This window comes from Seriola dumerili, unplaced genomic scaffold (genome assembly GCF_002260705.1).
Source record: "Seriola dumerili isolate Sdu_G_001 unplaced genomic scaffold, Sdu_1.0 BDQW01001821.1, whole genome shotgun sequence".
In the NCBI taxonomy this organism is placed as follows: Eukaryota; Metazoa; Chordata; class Actinopteri; order Carangiformes; family Carangidae; genus Seriola; species Seriola dumerili.
In genome coordinates this window covers 377200-393766 of record NW_019176076.1, presented here as the reverse complement: position 1 = coordinate 393766, position 16567 = coordinate 377200, and the positions used below count along the sequence as shown (strand labels likewise).

Here is a 16567-nt window from a genome sequence, read left to right as displayed (position 1 = left end):
TCTGCTGGGGATCACAGTGACTTGACTCTCTGACCTTTAACAGAGCTTAGCTCCAAGAATAATGTCCTGAAAAACTACAAAAGGATTACATTATTACCATTTTAGTCAATACTGACAGGAGAGGAAGAAGTATTCAGATCTTTTACTAAAGTAAACAATACAGCAGTATAAAAGTACTACATTACATGTAAAAATCCTGCATTTTTATTAGCTGATCATATATTTTGTTTGTGAAATCTTACCCTGCAAATAGCTGTAAAGTAGCACAAATAGAAACACTCAAGTAAAGTACAAGTATCTCAAAATTGTACAAAGAGGTACAGTGGTTAAATGTTGGCTACTTTGTTTATTTTTCTAGGCTTATATCCACAGTCCAGACACTGAAAGTAGAACTGGCAGGACAGGACAGCTTTGTGAAAGTCTCCTCCCTAAACTGACCTCTGCAACAAAAGCTGCCAATCCCAAGAACAGGTGGCCCCTTATGTTGGAGAGGAATAAAGGGGACATTTGTCAGGGGCCTGAGAATCTGAGCATTTATCTTAGTCTAATGCCCCAGTCTGTTTCAGACTGCGTGTGTAGTACAGGTGTATCGGCGTTAAGCATGTAATAGGAATTATCTGCTCTGATGAGTATATAATGGCAGCACGATGAGAGCAAAGATTATATGCCGTGTGGTATGTGTGAACTCACATTCCTCATCCACCGCCATCCACATGCCAGCCCTGCTCGACCTCACATTGAACCAGGACATGTGACCCCCAGTTAAGCGTTGTTGTGTATGTGAAACGAAAGTGGGTAGTGTTGTGAAAACTCAGAACTGAAAACCCTACTCGGTGAGTATATGTTGCCTCCACTTGCTTCTTCTGAGAGTGACTCGGTGCTCTCTAACGTTGAACGTAAAAAAAAAAAAAAAACCACCTTTTACCAGAGCAGCGGCGACTTTTTGTAAACTGGCAACTGATTGGTCCCGTCAAAAATACAACGCCGCCTCTGATTGGCTCAGAGTGTCCTGTTGCCCGAAGGTGGACTCCCAGAGCGTCGGGAACGCTGTAAGCAAAAAATTCCAGCTACCAAACTGCACCATGCGCCACCCCTGAGTGGGATCGGAATAATCACCGGGAAGCCGTTTGTACTCAAAATATATTAAATTATGACAACGCCTGACTACCTTGAAGCTCCCACGCTATGTTTTTACTTTGTCTATTCGCTTTTATGGACAACCGTCGCCGCCGTTGCCCGCCTGTACTGACGCTTCTCAACTACACAGGTAACTTTGTTTAAACTCTAGCCGTTAGCATGGATGCTAACCGCAGCGTTAGCAGCCTGTTGCCGCAGTTGGTTTGGTTGTTGCTTTTGCCTACTTTACATGCTTTACAGGCGACGTTCACAAAGTATATGACGTGGAGAGTGCCTACAACGTCCCATGTCCCCCTTTCGACTTTTTTGTGCTGGTGTTTCATTAAAATAACAAAGAAAAAAGCTACTTTATTTGGTCGGTGGAGAACAACAGCTCGCCACGCTCTGTTCGTGCCTCAGTTGACCATCGATCTCAAAAAAGAGGAATTTAAATTCACCCTCTCGAAGTCACAAACCCTGTGGTTTCATTATTGAAATACAAACAATATAGTGAACTTAAGCGAAATGAACTGTGTAACCCCGGTTCATTGGTTTGTTATAACAATTTTAAATGTGACGGACGTTTATTTTGCCCTGCCTCCCGTCTGTAGTCCACTTGTTGCTGGTCATTCATTATGCAGTGTTGACTATCCACGTTGTTGTTTCAAGCTGATGACAACAAGCCCAAATTGTTGTTGCATGAATAATGCGGCGATGATGTCATGTGTCACATCACTGTCTTCTACATGTGTGAAAAACTTACTCAGTTCTGTGTACATTTTGTTTGGACTACTTTTGCAACAGTTCGCAACTTTGTTAACTAACATTTGATCAAACTGTGCTATATGTTATATGTATTATTATACCAAGTCAGCTTGTCTGAGTGTAAAACTTTGTTAAGACAAGGCACAAAAACACCAGGTAGAAAATAGCATTAGGACCTGTTGCATAATGTTGATTGTCCAAAATTAAACACGGATGGTCTGCTATTATGTGCCTTAAACAACTGAGGTATTGAGTCATGTTGTTTGACAGACTCTTGAACAGTGTGAGATGCCATATCTAAGCAGTTAATTCACAAATGTGCCTGTTATTAAACAATAAAATATGCTGTAACAACATCTCTACCCCCCTCTCTCCTACAGATGGACTAAATAATCAAGCAAGAATGGAGGTATAAATTGGACAAAGTGGAGCATAACATATTTTGTTGCATCCTGCTGGAGCTGTGTGTTCGATGTGGGCGTTCACGGATAACACGATTTTAAGTGAAGTTGAATGATGGCATCACGTTGGGTTAATTCTTGTGAAGATGATGAGAGACAACAAGCAAGATCTTCTTTCTGTGAGGTAAAGACAACCACATCAAACCTTAGATTTTGTAAATGGTGATCATGAAAGTAGTTTTGGCTGACTCTCTGGTTTCAATGCCCCCCCCCTCCCCCATTCAACCTGGTGTGGAGGGGGAGTAATGTGTTTGACACTTTGGCCCAGCTGTTTGTGCTTGTAACAGCTCTTGTGGGGTTGTTTTGCTCTTTATCTCACCAGTGCTTTATTATTTTGGTTGTTTTGGTAATTACCGCCATCAGATTTATGTCACAAGGTTGTCTGAGTGCTTCCTATTTTTTCTTGTGAGGGCTAGGGTTGATTATTGTAGATGAGAGACAGAGACAGAAAGACAGGTTTTGGTTGCAAAACAGCATTTAATTAGATTTGAAATTTTAATCAAACTCTTCACTGGTGGAAGTGGGAGGAGGCATTGGCATTGAAGTAGTTTATTCAAGCCCCGTCTCTTAGATTTTTAAGCTGTGACCCCTATAATACCAGACAGGACACCATCTGCTCCTCTGAAAGCGTGGTGCCTGAATGAAGACCTTCATGGTAAATGAAGTAGCAACCTCGTACTCTTTGAAATGAAAGGGCACCTATTTATAGAATCTGTAGTTTTCTTTCATTTGTTTCACTGCCTTTAATCTAATATTCATTCCTCACTTCAAACTCCCTTTCTCTATGTGAATAGTCTGTAAATGAGGGCCGTAAAGCCCCTTATGTTGTCATCTTTAACAGGCTAGATGTACTGAACTTGATTTTTAGATAATTAGACAAAACACATGGGAGTAAAGGACCCTTTAGTAAGCCAGTAACAGGCATAATGGTGCACAGTTTATTCTTAATTTATTTCGTGTCATATGTTTTTTAATGTTAAATGTTTAATAACCCTGAAAATAATATTTGGGGAGGTCTAGAAGAGCATAAAACAAAAATAACAAATTTTCATTGAAACTGAAAAAAACAAGCAAAATGATATTTTACCATATACCAGTTAACTCTATGCAAACAACACACTAAAGCACACACAGCTTGTGTTGCATCCCTATCTTTTTCACTGTCACAGCTAAAAAACAAACTGAGATGATGTGCTTACCTTTGTCATTATGACCATCTGGATACACTGTCTGACTTCTGCACACTTCTAAATGAGTTTAATGAGGGAATCTAATGTCACATAACAATTCTGATACAGAAAATCTCTACAGGCAATATAGAGGTGCCAGTATATATTGTGAGACATGTTCAATTTTCACATTTTCACAAAATACAATTATTACATAATATGTAAAAAAAAAAAAACATGTTTAAGTATTTTATAGTGCCAAAAATGTTGGTAGGGGGTGAGGGTAAGCCTCAGTAAAGTGCAGTCAGTGGAAATCCTTCTTTTAGCAGTCCTTCTAATAAGGCTACCACACAAACCAATTCATGTGCTAATTTTGAGCCGGAAACCCCCTGGAGTCTCTGGTCCTGGGATTTTCTGGAAATGATGACACTGTGGATTCAATGAATGTTTTAAAATCACTTTCTAAATGTGTAATTTGCACAAAAGCAACTTGTGATGGTCTCCGCTGACAGAAATTGGTCAAAGGATGTGGATGATAAATGGTTGTGTGCCTTTTGTTTTTATTCAGAGAGAGCATAGCCCTGTTGCTGCTGTAAACAAGCAGTAGGGATTATAAAAAAAGAGGATGGATTACTATCCCAGGCAGGCAAAGTGAAGCACATTTCTAGACCCTTAGCAATTACCTTAACTGCTTAAACAAATGAAACAGAGATCTTACAATAATCACAACCTCATTGTGCTGTATCACAGAACATAAGATTTAGTGAATATGTTTCATGTTATTTTTTCTCTCCTTTTTCTCTTCTCTTTGCTCTTTTTCCTCGTCTGACCTTTTCACAACCATTATGACCATAACCCAAGTAGCTTGTTCTTGAGCTGGAAATAACTTAATAACTTAATAGAGGAATAATTTGTTATTCGAATCAAGATTTTTGTCTTTATTTCTTGCACACTGGAGTGTTTGTCTGCTTTATCAGCTGAATACTGCATGATATTCAAACATTGTATCTGAATCTAAATGACAGACAGAGTTGGCTTAATGTCTCCTTTCTCTACTTGGATTCCTCTGGTTAGATATTGAGTTTTTAGATTGGGTGCTGATCATTCTTGTGTGTCTGTGGTAGGATTTTCTATGTGAGCCTAGGGTCTTTATTGTATCAAACTATACCATAGTTGTGATGAGTAGACCTGTAGCTTTTTTCATGATTCCTACTACCTGCATTTCTGCTTTTTATGCTCCAGTAGAACAACAGAAATTACAGTGGGGTGAAATGTATTATTGATGCTGAAGCATGATCCATATTTAGCACTGTAGGGAGCTATTGACAAACAGACCCCCCTGTTCCCACAGTCTTCATTAAAGCTCAGTGTTTATCTGATTTAGCCTGGCTGCCTTTTACAGAACCATGCGCAGGCATCATATGGCTAACTGATGGCAATCGGAAGGGAAAATTGGCCTTAAATTGGATAGAAGAAGTCTGTTACTTCCTGTTGCCTTATAGTTGGGTCTGCAGTGTCTCAGGGGAAAACATAAGAGATTGGCTATGTGATTCAGTTTTTCCCGATTTCTGTGCAGTGTTTGGTGAAAAGATCCATGTCATATTAGGTGGAAAAGCCTGTGACATTTTTTATGTCTTTTTTAAATAGCTCAGCATATTTTAGTGAGCTGACAGCTGTTCCTTTTGTAAGAACAAGTACAAACTTAATCTGTTTTTTTACAAGCAAATGGCAGGTTAGAGATATGTAGGCAAAAACAACAGTCCCAATGATTTTATTCATACATTTTCATCATCATCATCATTTCACACAAGCAAAACATATTAACATATATATAATTATAATATATTGACAAAAATGTATGTGTTCAGTGTACAGCTTTGGCAAAGCTTTGTGAGAGAAATAGCTTGACAACTGTATTTTTGAAATCAGTTCCCACAGGAAACAGTTATTTTATCCCACAGATGAGAGTGGGATGTATAAGCAGTCCAGTCTGATTGCTAAATGCTGTTATAGACAACTGACTCGTCTACAACATTAATGCTCTTTAAGAAGGCATAGTTGTTGGCCTGTTTTTTGTTGTTGTTTTTTACTCTGCGTTTAGACTTTTGCAAGGGTGATGCACAGCCTAAATTGTTTCAGTGATACTTCATCCAAGACATACCATGTGGCATCCATATGTTTTATTCATTAGCTTCTGGTGTGTCTTTCCTGGTTAGTCTAGGAAGTGTACTTTCCATATTTGACTGTTTGGATGCGCAGTTTGGAGGTACGTTTTTGTCCAGTACAGCATCTCCACAATGTAATACCTAAAAATATTTATACAGTTGAATCAGTGTTTATAATATTATAAAGGTACATTACTAGCTTCACAAAGGTAATATCTCAGGGCGAATGCATTTGATTACACAATGTTGGGGAGGTGTTAATCTTATTAGCTTCATTCACCAAAGGTATTGGGGTTTACTTTCTGTACTAACATTTGTGATATACAATTTATGAATGTAAATATTAGTTATAGTATGAAATGTGTTAAATAATACATGCCACAAAATACATGCCACAGTCTCCAGTGTTACAGAATAACTAACTATGTTTAACAGTCATGTTTTTGCTCTTTTTAGACAATAATGTTAGAAATATTGTAATAAGAAATTACCGATAATTTAGAGCCATCCAGTATGAACAGTAGCCCACAAGACTATACCAGGGCCATGTGTATGTCACAGCTAGAAGTGTGGCATGCACAAAACACATCACGTGTCTATATAGGCTGAGTAATGATACTCCTAACCTTGCCCTGCACCATAAGACTGTAACGCCCAGGGCTCACCAGTGGCCCTCTGTATCATTATCTTAGGCTTTTCACAGTTAAGTGCTTGGTTTGGACGGGATGTGGTGTAGAATTTAGCAGCCCACAGAGAACGAGGTTTCTTCACATTTTAAGCCTGTGTACTTGTCTGATGTTTTTAGAGCTGATGTCATTTGGTGCTTGAAATGTGTCATTTAGTGATGTCAGCAGAGGTTTTTAAACATACAGGCCATGCAGTGTGGTTTCATAATATTTGTTAAAAATGAACAAGGTGGAAATTCCAGTTTCTTTTTCAGTGTGTTACTAGCCTGCAGATTCGAGCCTTTGTGGTGTGTAAACAGCTGTGCATGTACAGTGTTTCCGCTAAAGTTTCTGATGTTAGTGGGTGGTATTGGTAGGGCTGCCCTCTAATCTCTGTGGTAGTGGAACCACTGATGTAGTCTCACTTTACAGCATCTCTGAAAATGACCACATACACACAGATACAAAGTGTACCATTTGTTAAGCAAGAAAAGAAATTTGAGGAGCTTTCCATGGTTATTTCAGTGAAATAACCAAAGTTCCATGACTGGCATCTCTTGGCTGTTGTATGGTATCTATGAATATAGAGCAACAGAAATTGAAAAAGGTTTTTTTGTTGTACTGATGTTTTTAATTGTTCATTCATGATTTTGGGATTTATTGAAAGGAGGATGCTAAACAAATACCCAGGAAAAGACCAAAACAAACAGTATGTTACTCTCTTGGGGAACTACTCAAAATAAATTACAGTGCCCTTGTTCATCATAATGAAGGAAAATTTCAGCCAGTGCAACATTGTGGCTAATTGATGTGTTTTTACTAACTATTGGACAACAATTGAGGTCCATGCCACAGAGGAATAAGCTTTATGCAGGCAGTACTTGTTAGAAAGATCTGTTTATTTTTGGTTTGGGTGTTTATATGGGATTATTTTACAATAACTAGACTAACTGTAATCTAGCGGTTGAAATCAGTGTTCCTGCTCTGAGACACAGGCATAGTCATTGCTCAAATTCATGAGAAATCCAGCAGAGGACTAAATACCTGCTGAAAACTCTCTCCCAGCTGCCTCACCCAGTACAAATATCAGTTTGGCATTCTAGTGATTCATAAATAGGTGACAGTCATTCATTTGTGGGCGGGAGAGGACAGGCATGTTGTGGGTGTTCTTGTCATGTGGTAGCCTCTTTTTATGACAAGTAATCTCATAATTTGTTCCTTTTATGCTGATTCTCTTTTGACCTCTTGTAATGGTTATTTGAAAGCATAAATCATCTGATCTATCAGGTTTGCACCAGAGTCTTGCTTTTTTCTCTGTTCTTAATAATAGCTTTTTAAAATTTTCAATAAACAAGCTATTTTTTAAGTTTTGCTATCGATACATAGCCACTGATAACATTAACAGTTGTTTACTTACCAGTCTTGCCAAGAGCTTTAGCCATTGTTGTGTTCACAATACAAGAGGTTATTTAATACACCCTCTGAGCAGCGCTACTTCTTCAGGGTAGCCTGGACGCTACAGTGACTCGCTATCAGAAAGTGACGAGACGGTCCGCCTAGCTGATTAGCATGCTAACATAAGTGATGGGAGTAGAAGCAAAACAAGAGTTAACGTTGGCACTGCTTCTTACCGCTGGAGACAGCTGTTGGCAAACAAAGGAATGAAGTTTGATGCTAAACTTGCAACATTTCTTCTAGACTGGCAAGTAAACAGCTGTTAATGCTAACGTTGGCTGTGTAGCAATAGCAAAACTTACACATAGCTCCTTTAAATAAGAGGAAAGGGAAACCTTGTGGGCAAATGTGGGTCTGGAATTTATTGACTTGGAATGTCACAGCAGTATTAACTATGCAAGTGGCAATGATAACACTGCTTGGCATGTGTCTGTCAGGAGGCCCACACCCCCTTCTGTCGTCTGCATCTAAAGATCAGAGGCTTGGAAATTGCCCTGTGCACTGGCTGCTAAATCAGATCCAGTAGACTGGATTTGCCTTGCTCTGGAGACATGAGGGGAGCAATGCAGGCATTTCAAACATTCAGTTGATCTATTGTCATCACCACAAGCGCTTCTCTGGGTATGGATTTGCATGTTTTCTAGTTGTGTGAAGGCACCCAAGGCTCATACAGACACAGACTTCAACATGAAAGTGCAGGTATCAGAGAACAGCCAAAGCTTGGTTATACACAGTAAAACCTGTTTTGCTAGTTTCATCAAAATACATGCGTGTCAGCTGCACCTGCAGCTCTGTTTCCCAGCCAGCCAAAGTAATGCTTTGGGTCCTTACTCTCTATAGTAAGCTCATTTAAACTCCTTGTATGGTTTCATCAGCTCAGGTTTCCACTTAAAATATGCTTAGATTGGAGTGGTTTATGTTATTGTATCTTTCAAAAATATATGGTTGAAAAGCAGAGAAGCTTGGTTGCAGAGAAGCGGCAAAACATTCTACAAAGAGCACAGTGAAACATGCTTTGACTTGGTACACACCTCCAGGCACACAATATATTTATAATGAGCCATTGAGTACAAGGCTGTATGTTCATACTGTGAAATACTCTAAGGATGGTGGTGGTTTTAAGTTGGTGTGAAGAAACTGTTGCTTATGTTTGTTTTTTGAAATATGGTTTGGCTCTTTCACTACTCCCTTCAACAGCTGGATCAAGTAAACAAGCTGTTCAGATTTATTTATTTCTCTTTTGTTTAAAACACAATTCTGATATGCAGAATTTTTACTTTCACAAGTAGACAAACCTCGTATAAATACTTATGTTATTATGTTGCTCATGTTATTGTGATGACATACAGATAATTCACTCTGATTTTCTGACATTTTACTCAACATATTTGCCCAGGCAGAGATAGTGCAAATGCATGCTCATCAAATTCCTCATGTTGTGGGGGAAAGTCTATGCTTCGGGGAAGGGGGAGGGTTTGTTTGAGACAGGATGCAGAAAAATACATTTTTCGGTGTGGAAATACAAGATTGTTTGAAAAGAGGCGTTCCTGAAATTTGCACTGGGACAAGGAAATATGATATGGGGAGATCTGAGTAAAGCGGGGTATTGCTGCACACATGATACCACAAAGGTGTCAGGCTATAAATAGTCAGTAAACACAGGAGTGGGTGTCCAAAGCCCTGAAGCCTGACATGCTCTACTCCAGCTGTGAAAATGGGATACGACAAATTGACTGTAAACACAGGACAGCCACTAATGTTTTTCAAAACCTCATTCTCCTTGAAACCATGTGTAACTTTAATGAATGATTGATTGACACTTAGTGTTAATGTGCAGTAACTTGACTGAAAAGGTAATCTGTTGATATGTCTAAATTGGGGATGGCTTTCACATGAGGTGTACTTTTAGTAACATTGTTTTTGGATTGTAGCATTTGGGGGTTTTCCAGAATTTTCACTCAAGATTTCAAGATTTCATAGCTAAATTTTTTTTTGTTTTTTTTTTTTGTTGCAAAAATCTATTTGATATCTTTGTGTGTGTCAAAGTGAAATTAGGACTTATTAATTTTAAATTCGTCCTCCGCCCTTCTGTTCTTGCAGAATGACTGTCCAGATTGGAGAAGCTTGGCTGATTCTCCTGCAGTGCAAAACCCAACAGAGGAAGAGCCGTTCTCATGGCCAAGACCTAAAACCGTGCGCTTACGTCGCACTTCCCAAGGGTTTGGTTTCACCCTGCGGCACTTCATTGTATACCCACCGGAATCAACCATGCACTTGTTCCCGGTAAATTTCAGTATTGTTGTTATTATTAAACTTGTCAGAAGCTGTCATGAGTTTCATGCACCTGAGTATTGTTTGCTTATCATGTAAGATAACACAGAGTCAACAAAAAGCCTGATACCTAATTTCTGCGACCATAAGCAACAAAGTCACTTGAGTATTTCTATGTTTTTACAGGAGGAAGATTATGGCCGCAGAGGTAAGCAGAAAATTTTTCTTCTTCATGTCTGCCCTTCAACACTGCTGAGTCAAAGCAGTGCCTCTGACTCCTAATGACTCTTAATCCATTCACTCTTTGGCTCATTTTGCTTCCTTATGTGATGAGAACAATGTAGCGCCTGTGTGTCACTGACCTTTGTGGAGGCATGAAAGGTTTGGTCAGCACCACCTGTTTCTGTCCTGCACTGACCCACCTCTTCATATTGTTTCACTTTGTTGTACTTGCTGATTTTCAGTCTCACCATAAAAAGGCTGTCAGAAAGAGATGGCCTCAATTTTTTACTGGGTTATGTGAGTCTGACCCTCTTTCTTCATGTTAGCGTCAATACTTACCTTCTGTAGAGGGTAGAAGGTAGACAACTGATATCAAATCTGTGGCATGAGTGTTGATTTGTTACTTCTCATACCTTATCCAACATAACTCCAACATAGTTCCTAAATCTTATGGTCATGAATTTAAAGCAAAGTTTTCGTCATTACTCCTTTGTCATTTTTAATCAAAAACACATGCAAAGGTGGGAGCCAGCTGTTATTTGCAGGTGCAGAAAATACTTTAAAGTTTGTAGATTTTGGGAAAAAAATAGTATGTCCCTAATGGGTTTTGAAATCAAACACTGAACATTGAAGATAGAAATAACACCTGCATTTATCATGCCTCTGCTTTTGCTGAAGACATCTTGACTCTCCAGTTTCATTTTAGCATTTTCAGCAGTTTACATCCATGGGAAATGTAATGGTAATATTTTTTGATTAGTGTGTCTGGTAAGGTTTGTTTTTGACCAGTGTCATGTCTTAAGCCAAAACAATACAATTTAACTCTCTGAATTTTATCATGCAAGCATTCACTCACATGTAACTCATTTGAAAGTCTGAATTTAATTTCTAACCCTGTATGGTTGCCAAGAAGGCAATTAAAACTTTTGAAATTTTAAATGAGAAAAAAGATGTACTGTACTTGTTTGGGATTCCCCAACTAGACTATATTTCATTTATAATTTCCTGATAGGAATTCTCTTTGATTGAGTTAGCTGTGTGACTGCCTGTCCCATCCTGTTGTGATCACTGTGAGGTGATATCCCAGTAGCTTGTTTCTGGGCTCTCTGTTTAGTCTGCTGCCATGTGTTGTCCATGAAGAGGTTGCTGTGACTGGAATTCGTCCAGGAATTCCATTTGAAAAGTATATTCGCCAGAGAGAATACTTATTGTAGAAAACCAACATGGTAATTCATCTTGCACATTTTGAGGAAGTAATTAACATAGGCACTACTAAACACCCCATGAACCTGTTTTCAACATTCCTCAGCACTTCTCAGCTTGTGAAAGTGTTTGCCTAGTATCACAATATGTTTAACCTAATACAACAACATCTATATACCTGACATAATTTTGTCATAGGTCTCATACACAATGCGACAGTCAGTCAAGCTCAAATATTTATGTCACATGACTACAAAGCATCCTTTTAAGGGATGGCTTTACAGTTTTTCAAGTTTGTCTTAAAACTATAGTCAGGTGTGTGTATCTACACTGAAACAGTTTTAGCTAGCTGTAATCATTCCTCTTGCTCATATTGGTCATTCAAAGATCCCTTCTTTATGTGCTTCCAATGAAAGTGATGGGAGACAAAGTCCACAGTCCTTGTTCTTTGTAAAAAATACATTCCAAAGTTTATCTTAAGTTAAAATGAGATCTCAGCAGACTAAGATCAAATAAAGTCTGTATCTTCTAAAGTTAGTCTATTTAATACAAAATTTTCCCTTTGTGTTACTGCAGCTCATCAGTCTAGCGAAACACAAAGTGAATTTCATACTAAAAAGGCTTTAATTTTGGAAAATACCCCCTTGATTTAATTAACTCAGACTGCTGAGGCCTATTGTAACTTGATATAAACTTTTTTTCACAGACAGGACTGTGGGTACTGTCTCCCATCGTTTATATTAGCATTAGGTTAGGAATTTTTAAATTTTTAATTTTAATGGCCAGAATGAACAGGAAGAAATATTAAAGCAAGCAAAACCAGATTTAATGTTCATATGGGCAACTGAACAATTTGGAACCTTTACCTTTTAATAATAAACGCTAAGAAGTATTACAATGACATGATTTTATTTTGTGTCATAGCACAGTATTGATGTTGTAACACTGTATTACCCAGCTATAGATGTAGGTTAATGAACTCTATGGTGCAGCTGATCATGTAATATGACATGGAGACACCATTCATTAGAAAGCAGAATGCACAGTCACATGGTCATCTGGACATAATCGCACACATGCTTGAATTAGTTTGCAGTCCTGTACAAATGATAATTATTGCTTTCATCCAATTAAAATCCTGAATGGACTGTATGTGATGCATGTACACATTGAATCATGTAGATGTGCACAGACATGCAGTTAAATATCACTGCATAAACATAGCTGTTTCTCTTGATAGAGACAGCTCTAAATAGCAGATGACTTAAATGTATTGTTTCTACTTGCCGAACTCTTCTTTCTGTGATCCCCTTTGTGATTTCTACATCATCAAAGAAGTGCTGGAAAGCCTACACAGAGCTTGCTCACTGTCACTGTTTAAATGTCATATAACTGTATAGAAGAGCCAGCTCCCATTAAAGTAGTCATGATTTATGTTTAACCCAAAAACAGAAATACTGTAAAAGACAGACTTTTTTGTGAGGAACCTTGCCGTTTGGACTGTGTAAGCAAAGAGAATATTAAAGAATCCTGGCAGTTGCATAATGCTGGCAGGAGCTTGAAGGCATGAGGCCAGAACTGAAGAAAAAGAAAAGACAACCTGGTATGATTTCAGTCCAGGCTGGGCTAGCCTGGTCACAATACCACACCAAAAAAACAGAAATACTGGCTTGCCACAGGCGGACAGCAAAAAGGGGAAGGAGTGAGCTGCACTGTCGTACCTCTAATGCAGTTTTGTTTATTCATAAAGTAAATCTTTTGCCACCTGAAGCCCTCTTCAGAATAAAAGTATACTTTACATAGCATCTTAAAATAAATAAACAAAAACATGGATACATGGGTATCTCTGATATAACTCTTGGAAATTGAAAATTTGGAAGACTGAAGACTTGAAAAAATCATCTAAATCTTTTTCATATGATGAGTCAGATTTTCTAATGGTCAATAGCAGTGCCTATACGATCCCCAGGTGGCATTTGGGGATTGTTATAAATTCATAGCCACTTGTGGGAAAACAAGAATTAGTAGGTGTTTATCATATAAAAAACAATCTCAAACACTCTCAAGAAGTTTCCCAAAGGAAATATAGAATTTATTTAATAGAAAAATTATTGTATCCACTAAACAACTTTGAACAGCTTTATCTGTATTATATAATCTACAGTCCACAGCCAACAAAATTGGGAACAAAATCTTGACCTCCTGCTTTGACCATTGGTTGCTGCATAGATCAGTGATGTCATTGTTCCGATTGCCCACTGATGCAACTGATCATTCAAAAGAAGTGTAGTTGGGTTTGAAGTAATATGCGCTAAAATATGGATTTAAGCATGAAAACATTACATCACAATTATGAGTAAACTGCTCTCGTCCCTCCACAGTGCCATACCACCATCAATTCACTTATTGTATTAGAGTCTGGTGCTTCCCAAGACTAAGCTCTTCTGTCAGAACGCCTGGGTCAAGTTTGGGTGAACTTGTGATCTAATGTTCCTTTGTCAACTCTCAACTCTTTTTTTTTTCACATTTAGAAAATCTTTTACAACAATCACAGCTGTCATTTAGTTTTTTGTTTTTTTCACTTAGAAATCGTTCTGCAATATATATTTTTTGAAGTAGTGTTCATTAACTTTACAGTGAATGAGAATAAACATGAGCCAACTGTAAGCAATGCAGGCAAATCATGTTCTCCACCAAACATCTCTCCCTCCATTCACCAAGTGAATAAAATGGTTCAAATGAAACCTGGCAATGTTTCATTTTTTCAGAGAGGATTTTCTTTGGTTTAAAAGGAACATGTTTTGGCTCTATGCTGAACGCACAGAGGTGAAGTTGATATTAATCTATATGTCAAAACTTTGGTAATACAGAAAACAAAACGCGTTTCCCAAAACGCAATGTACAGTTATTTCTTGTTAAGTTGATAAGTATACATTTAAGAATACAAATTATCAATGCACAGACATTTGAGTCTCTCTGTATATAATCTCATGTCCTCTAAGGTGGCCAAGGCAAAAACAGTGAGTTATCTACTTCAGAGGAACACAACTAAACTTCACCATACATTTAAATTCATAAGGTGGCTTATATGACTTCATGAACAGTTTCATTGTGAAAATGGAGATGTAGTGTACCACAGTATACCACCAGAGGGAACTTGTCTCAGGGCTGTAGTTATATGGGGCTCCTGTTGCAGTGTTACGTAATGCGAGTCTCCAGAATGTGATTCTGCATGAGTAATTTTAATTGTGGAAGAGAGAAAAATGGAGGCTTAAGTGTGTCTGTGTTCATGAGGTTTTCAGTTCTCAAAAGGTTTTTTAAATGATTGGTTCAAGAGATTAATTGACCATTAAGTGATATTAAACCGCTTGTTTTCCTGTGTCCTTTTTTTCCAGTACTAATACAAAACTTTTTAAAGTAACTGGTAATATTGTGACTTTCATAGGGCCAAAAGTCATGTTTCTCATTAATTCACGTGTTTTGGTGATAGTAAGAGTATTTAACCTCTTTCATTGGCCAAGCCAGGATTTTTAACAACTTGTACTACATTTTTTTTCAACTATCATGCCTGTTCTCATGCTGCCCAGTGTGGATTGTGAGCCATCGTGCACTGACTCACAACCAGAATGTTAACTACTGGGGAAGCGTTTCAGCTGCTCTTTGGCTATGCCCAGAGCTATTTCTCAGTTTATAAGGAAAGAGTGGGAGTTGTGCAGCTGAGCACACTGTCACTCTACCTTCTCTTAGTCTCTTTTTCTCTCACACCCTCCCTCTTTCTTTTCTTTCCTTCTTTTTTTCTGCAGCCATGCAGCTGCTAGGAGACAAGAGCAGCATGAGCAAACAGGTTTTCCTTTCTTTAGCTGCTTTTATCCTCTTCTCCAAAGCCACACAATTTCCCTCTATTGAGATTTTTTTTCTCTGAACCAATTAATGATCAAGACTATTCAAAACTGTTGTAATGTGGGCAAGCACTGGCCAGAACACATCCTGTTCTGCTGTCATAATGTTGATTCACGTTGCCTCCAAATCTTGTGCCAAACCTCCCAGTTTCTCTTTCATTCTCATACATAGCCATTCTCTCCTCTCACATAAATGTCATGAAAAATTTACTGTCTGGTAATCGATGTTAGGTTTTTGGAGTTTTTTGGTCTTGTTACATTTTAAGAATTTAGCAATGGCACTTTGCCATGGGAAGTCTTTATTTGGTTGACCTTTTGGAAACCAGATGAACATGCACCTTTTTTTTATAAAAAAAAAATAATAACAATAATAAAACTGACCTACATTGCAGTTGATATGCTTTTATGTGTTTTACATTTTGTCTTGTTTGTGTAATTTATATTTCTTTCTTTACTATCATCAGGGAGACAACGGAATAGGCTAGAACCAATGGACACCATTTTCGTGAAGCAAGTCAAGGAAGGTGGCCCTGCTCATGGAGCTGGGCTTTGCACAGGTAATAAACAATCATCAATCAATCAGTCTCCTTCATTAACCAAAACTTGAAACTTTAAGAACTTGGAAGTCATAACATTACAACAATGGAGGCATAATCCTGTAAGTGATATGATACAGAGCAGAAAACTTCCTCTAAGCTGCTGCACTGATGTTATGAGTGTTGCAAGCGAAAGGGGAAAATCCAAGGAGTGCAGTTTTCACCAGTCGCCTGACAGTATTCTTGCTGTGACGTAAAACATTAGCAAGGACATGTAATTGTAGGGAAGTTCTCGTTTTTTCTGCTTTTTTATTTAGTCGCTAGCGTAGTGATTTTATGGTCTGGTGAATAGAGGGAACCTTCAATATAGTTACTGGAAACCTCAACATCAGGTGATTGACTTTGGGCTATTTGCTTTTTTCACCATCTGTCTGAAGGCACACTTCCTTTTTTTTGTCATGAGCATAGGATCTTTTTTTGTAAAGACAAATAGCTTATAGCGTTTCACTACCCCTCTCTGTTACTGATGTCATTACTACTGCTTTTTTATTGCCTATTAGGTGATCGCATAGTGAAGGTGAATGGAGCAAGCATCATTGGGAAAGCCTATTGTGAGGTTATATCCTTGATCCAAGACAGG

The 16567-nt window shown here is 38.2% G+C and overlaps 1 protein-coding gene across 1 annotated transcript in view; it reads left to right on the top strand.

Moving 5' to 3' along the window:
• Nucleotides 1–1091: 1091 nt before the first annotated feature.
• Nucleotides 1092–16567, top strand: part of LOC111238993 (rho GTPase-activating protein 21-like) — a 37638-nt gene continuing 22162 nt past the window's right edge. Inside the window, exons 1-6 of the mRNA XM_022768748.1 lie at nucleotides 1092–1267; nucleotides 2262–2466; nucleotides 9897–10079; nucleotides 10254–10275; nucleotides 15856–15948; nucleotides 16488–16566. Coding sequence (XP_022624469.1) covers nucleotides 2395–2466; nucleotides 9897–10079; nucleotides 10254–10275; nucleotides 15856–15948; nucleotides 16488–16566 — 449 coding nt within the window. The 5' untranslated portion in view covers nucleotides 1092–1267; nucleotides 2262–2394. The remainder of the gene's footprint in view (nucleotides 1268–2261; nucleotides 2467–9896; nucleotides 10080–10253; nucleotides 10276–15855; nucleotides 15949–16487; nucleotide 16567) is intronic.